The following is a 6,000-nucleotide window of genomic DNA, read 5'->3' as shown; positions in this document are numbered from 1 at the left end:
GTGTCTTGCACGAGGTCACACAGTTGACAAGTGGCAGTGTCAGGACAATCCATGTCCTGACTCTGTGCAGCACTCATTCCACTCTACTGCCCCAATTATCAGCAATAGCCTATGTATCAAAGTTGAAGGGTTATTGAAGTTCATTTCAGTGATGTCTTGACCGTTAAGTTAAATGAGAACACAAGGACATAATGGTTTTACTTGACATAAAATTGGTGCAAGACCACTTTTGTGTAATTAGCTATATAGACTTTTGGTCCAAATACATAAAATATGCAATATTTACAGCATTTTCCTTTTTTTTTTCTTTTGAAATTGCAATGCTTTAAAACACATTATAAAGCACCTTAGTAAAAATAGTCTACAAGTAAAAGTACAGAAGTAGAAAATCCCTACTCATATCACAGCTCACTAATGGAGTTATAATATGGAGTCACTGATATCTCAGTTTACAGCTTTACAAATAACCCAGGGAGAAACAAACACTAAACTTAATGTACTGATAGTAATGTGTGGAGCGTTGACTAAAAGTCTAGGCAATACCAACATTCTTTGAATGGTCTTCCAAATGTTAGATACTAGGGAGAAAGGAGTAAGAAATACTGCTTTGACCTTTTTTTTCAGTATTATTAATAGTTTAACATTTATAATCATTTTGGAAAGAAAAAAATGACCTACATAAATATGGGACATTCTAACTACAGAATATTTCGTAGTAAACATGATTAAACACTCCAATAAATTTCATGAGAAATGTTTCACAAAAACAAAGCACACTGCCAAACAGTTAGTAATACTAGTCATAGAAGTGAACAATCTAGACTTCCAGACAGGTGGAAGTACCAAATGGATTCATCTCTACTCATGGTTAGTTGGAAAAAAAAAAAATCAAAAACTCTTATCAGCATGTTTTCTGAAATTGTATTTAGCCTTTTGATTAGAACTATATATTTGTTTAGGCCATGGAGAGAATTTTGTTTGTTTGTTTGTTTCAGGCAGGATCTAACTCACCAAAATTTAACCAAAGAGAAAAAAGGCTGAGATTTAAAAAACTTTCTAGACCACCAACAGATCAGCCATTACGGTCTTTTTCCTAGACTGGCTCAATATAAATTGTCTTATACAACTACCAGCAATCCAGGTTGTGGAGCTGAGAAATAAAATGAAGAGTCAAAGTTTTAGTTCAGGAATCTAATAGTCACACCTTGGTATTCAGTTCGATTTAGGGTAAATCTTTTCATAGAAAAAGTTTTGTGCAAGGATGTAGAGGTCTCCATCTTTTTCTCGTACAGCATGGGCTCTGATGAACTGAAACTGTTCTAATGCAAATTCATAGAACTCATTCTCCATTTTCCAAATGTCAGACTGCTGTAGTTTTGCAATGGTTTGTTTAGTGGGGAGTTTCTTCTCTGTTGTTTTCCTAAGATGAGATTTCTTTCCTACTTACAAAGGGAATAAAGAAAAGGTAAATATTTCTCAGAATATGCAAAAGATCAGTAACTCTTTGGTTTAAAAATATGCTTTAAGATAACCACCCCACTAAGGACAAATAATATTTGGTTAGTATACTAATACTAACCAATCAGCAGAATGGGTGCCCTAATCACAGAACCTAATCACAGAACTATGATACATTCTTTTATACCTGATTGAGATGCCAAGTAGTAGAAAGTAAGGATCTATATTCTCAAATGCTCAATCTTCTGTTTAATTTTTAAAGTCTATTTTAAATTTAATAATAACTTTTCATAGCCTACATTCTCTACAGTTATATATTAGAAGCTAGGGCATATGCATGCTCTAAGAAAAGAGATACCATGATTATATCTTACAAAAGAATCAGACATAACCAAAAACACAAATCAACACAAGAAATGCCAGAATTAGACTGGACCACCACATTCACAATGGATATAAGATATGATGAACATTATTAATGCACTCAGCCTAATCAGTCTAGTCCAACTCTAGATGGCATCGGGTCTTAAACAGGCTGGAATATATATATGGTCCTGATGTTTATTATGCAGTTATTGAAACACTTATTTTTTTTTTTGCGGGGGGGGGGGGTGTCACACCCAGCAGAGCTCAGGGGTTATTCCTGGCTCCATGCTCAGAAATCACTCCTGGCAGGCTTGGGGGACCATATGGGATGCCGGGATTCGAACCAATGACCTTCTGCATGAAAGGCAAACGCCTTACCTCCATGCTATCTCTCCGGCCCTGAAACACATATTTTTCTACAGCTGTTCCTGTGTAGACTGTCTTTTCACTGGTCTTCAAATGTCTTCAATATATTTTCACCCATCCAAGTACTAACCAAGCATAATCCCATTTAGCTTCCAAGATCAAATGATACTGGACACATTCAGGGTGGTCTGGCCGTAGGCAACTTTAAATTATTATCTAAGGCAAGATTATTCACTCAAAAGTTGTCTAATAATGACAGCTAAATGCCAGGACCTGCATTAAAATTTGAGAGCCTTGGGCCAGCGAGGTGGTGCTAGAGGTAAGGTGTCTGCCTTGCAAGCGCTAGCCAAGGAAGGGCCGCAGTTCGATCCCCTGGCATCCCATATGGTCCCCCCCAAGCCAGGGGCAATTTCTGAGCACTTAGCCAGGAGTAACCCCTGAGCATCAAACGGGTGTGGCCGAAAAAAAAATTTTTGAGAGCCAAAACAGACTATATGTCCTCTGGATAATATATATATATATATATATATATATATATATATATATATATATATATATATTTTTTTTTTTTTTTAAGCTGAAAACAAAATCAACTTAAGAATTAGTTCCAAGAGAAACCCTTTCTTTATATACCTGTACGATAGAGTTCTGTAGCACCTCTGAAGAACCGGGGCAAAGCTGCTTCCAATAACATGATAAAATCTTCAAGCTCTTCAGTAACTCCCACCAGAAAGTATTCATTAATTAGGTTATACTTGGCTTGATCCATAGCCCACCTGCTTCCCACATTCCTAAACCAAAGAAAAGGAATTAAAAATCTGGTCATAAAATCTGCCAAGTATCTTTTATGTGCCTTTTGACACAGTATTTTACGGAGAAAATGGATAAACACATGAACATCCAAAGGCTTAATGCCCTTTTACTGACAGCCATTGAGAGGCACACCTGTTTCTAATGTTCTTTATCTCACTCCCCAGATTCTACTGAACTATTAAATGTATTAATTCAGATTGTATCAGGGGCACTTCATATGCAAAATCTAGTTTGAGGGTAGTTGAAAATACACAAATATTCCTCCCATCTGATTTGGTGTGAGTATATTTAATTTTTTTTAACCACTCTAAACTGAACTTTGTTCAAGAACTCTTTAGCAAAGGTCTAAGTAATTTTCATTTAGCACTCATCTTAATTTGTGAATGTGTGCTTTTCTGAAATTTCTGAGAAATTGACAATACATAGGAATGGTTCTGCTAAGAATCTTATATATATTCAGCTAATTGTTGTTTACAGAAATTTGTCCTTAAATTATACTTTTGGTTCTTTTTAAGCACTAACATTCACTAATACTAATTCAAGGTATGATTTTAGTGTGATCTAAAAAACATTTTTCCCCTTTTCTTCCCCTTATTTTTGGTATAGATGACTGACTTGTTTATGGTTTCCGGCTGGGGTCACACATGTATTCCTATGTTTCTTTTCCTATCTCGCTCCAAATGACTGATTAGGACAAATAAATTACACAGTGTTATGCCCCAATTTATAGAAATAGTAATAATAATACTGTACTGGTAAGAAAACTTTAGCCATCTTCCATATACTATTGAACCAAATAATAGTTAAAAGTTTGTCCCTGAGATTTATGGACTCACCCATCTGCACTTACTCTAAAATTATGTGCTAATTCTAACTCCTTACTTTTTTTTTTTTAAGTTTTGTTTTTTTGTGCCACACCCAGTAATGCTCAGGGGTTACTCCTGGCTATAAACTCAGAAATCGCTCCTGGCTTGGGGGACCATATGGGATGCCAGGGGATTGAACCGCGACTGTCCTCGGTTAGCTGTGTGCAAGGCAAATGCCCTACTGCTTGTGCCACCGCTCTGGCTAATTCTAACTCTTTACTAGCCACTGGACTGACTCTCTTGATAAGAAGTATGCTCTAACCCTGAGCAGCGTAAAAAGAAGTTGTTTTCTTCCTATTTGATTATATCTGTAACCATATCTTATTCCCCTCAAATATGGGGAATGCTTGGTGTAACTAAAGAGTGCAGTTAATCTTGCAAGCTTTAATTGATGCTTTTATATATTCTGGAATGTAATTTTAGGATAAAAATGTGATTACAGTCTTGAGTTCTGCAGTGTTTGGGATGATGAATAAAACCTCTTGGCCCTCTCTCCTATCTGGCTCAGTGGCTCTCACTGAGGTCAGATAAACTCAGTCACAACAATGCCATTATTTTGAAAAACTAAAAATGCAGCACATTCTAAGGAAATAAACTATATTAAAGACAAAATCTCATTTCTACTTCACATTATTTAGCACTTTTTTTTACTTTATTTAAACGAAGTGGCTTACATATCATTTCTATGTCATATTATTTAGCACACTATTTTTTTTACTTTATTTAAACATTGTGGTTTACAAAGTTGTTCATAAGACACTTGCTTCTGACATTCAATGTTGCAATACCAATCCCATCACCACTATAATATTTCCTCCATTATTGACCTCAGTTCCCCGGCCCCCACAACTAAACTCCAAGGCTGCCCCCTTCACAGGCACAACATAATTTATTTTATATTGCTTGTTATAACTAAATGGCTAATAAAATGATCAAACTTCAGTAAATGAAAGTTTGTAAAAACTGTTACACAATGGGGTCATTAAGTTCATTAAGTCATTGTTTATAAATCTATTTGTTGCTAGTTGAGCATTCTGTATTGTTTTTGTTTACTGAGAATAGTTGACTGTGCTATTTTTCCATCTGATTTGGTGTGCTCCTACTACAGTGTCAGTATTGAGAAATTTGGAGCTGTCACATAGCCTCATTTGTGGCCATATGATTAGTACTTTGAATTACAACTATGACCTTGGATTATCTCAAAGTCAAAATCAGTTCAATAGTAAAATAGGTAAGTAATTTACCCATTATCCCTTTTCTTGATCTAACAGAGAATGGCTATATAGTTAGCTCAGAAGAAAATGAGGCTTGTAAAAATGACCCCCTTTTTTTAGGTAGACTTGAGTATGACAAAATATACAATAAAATAAACAATAGAGGCTGGAGAGATAGCATGGAGTTGAGGCGTTTGCCTTCCATGCAGAAGGACGGTGGTTCAAATCCCGGCATCCCATATGGTCCCCCATGCCTGCCAGGGGCAATTTCTGAGCATGGAGCTAGGAATAACCCCTGAGCGCTGCCGGGTGTGACCCAAAAAAAAAATAAATAAAAAATAAAACAAATAAAAAAAAAGAGCAGCATCTGAAAACCACTCAGTAAAATTAAATATGAAAATTCTTTTTCATACATTTAAAGTTAGCCATAAAACTAGACATTATTTAGTTACATGTTTTTAGTCTTATGTTTTATAACTGCTTCTGACTAACTTATTCAAATGATGAAATACAAATAATAGAGCTAGTAAAGAGTTAACTTATCAATTAAAGCTAGCATTATTTCCCTACCAGCATTCTGAGCTGTGGCCACAGAAGAAGGGGATTTGAAGCCATAGTTTCTCTGGAGCACAGTCTGAACCGCCTTCAGCTACGCATTCATCAAAGGTCTGAAATAAAAACAAAGAAGGTGAGCATAAACTCCAATCTCACCTATCAAATATCTATCTTATTGTAAGCTTTATATTGATTTTTAAACATTTTTATTAATTTAATGCAGGGGAATAGGGGTCTACCAGTATTTGGCAGTACTTGGTGGACCATATATAGTACAGTGTGTCATGCAAAATAAGCATTAATCCCAGTACCATTTCTCTGGCCTGGTAGGGATTGGTGTCATGCAAAATAAGCATTAATCC

At 35.7% G+C, this 6,000-nt stretch overlaps 1 protein-coding gene across 2 annotated transcripts in view; it reads right to left on the bottom strand.

Annotated features, from left to right (window-relative positions):
- Positions 1-1,010: 1,010 nt before the first annotated feature.
- HS2ST1 (heparan sulfate 2-O-sulfotransferase 1) overlaps positions 1,011-6,000 on the bottom strand; it is a 149,883-nt gene continuing 144,893 nt past the window's right edge. The window contains exons 5-7 of one of the 2 annotated variants that reach the window (XM_049771260.1): positions 5,654-5,751; positions 2,824-2,981; positions 1,011-1,442 (exon numbers count right to left, since the gene is read on the bottom strand). In XM_049771260.1, the coding sequence (XP_049627217.1) occupies positions 1,213-1,442; positions 2,824-2,981; positions 5,654-5,751 (486 nt within the window). In that variant the 3' untranslated portion in view covers positions 1,011-1,212. The remainder of the gene's footprint in view (positions 1,443-2,823; positions 2,982-5,653; positions 5,752-6,000) is intronic. The other variant, XM_049771261.1, reaches the window with a different exon arrangement.

The sequence above is a fragment of the Suncus etruscus genome, chromosome 4, assembly GCF_024139225.1.
Source record: "Suncus etruscus isolate mSunEtr1 chromosome 4, mSunEtr1.pri.cur, whole genome shotgun sequence".
NCBI classification, from domain to species: Eukaryota; Metazoa; Chordata; class Mammalia; order Eulipotyphla; family Soricidae; genus Suncus; species Suncus etruscus.
The sequence above is the reverse complement of the archived record's forward strand: the minus strand, read 5'-3'. Positions and strand labels throughout refer to the sequence as shown.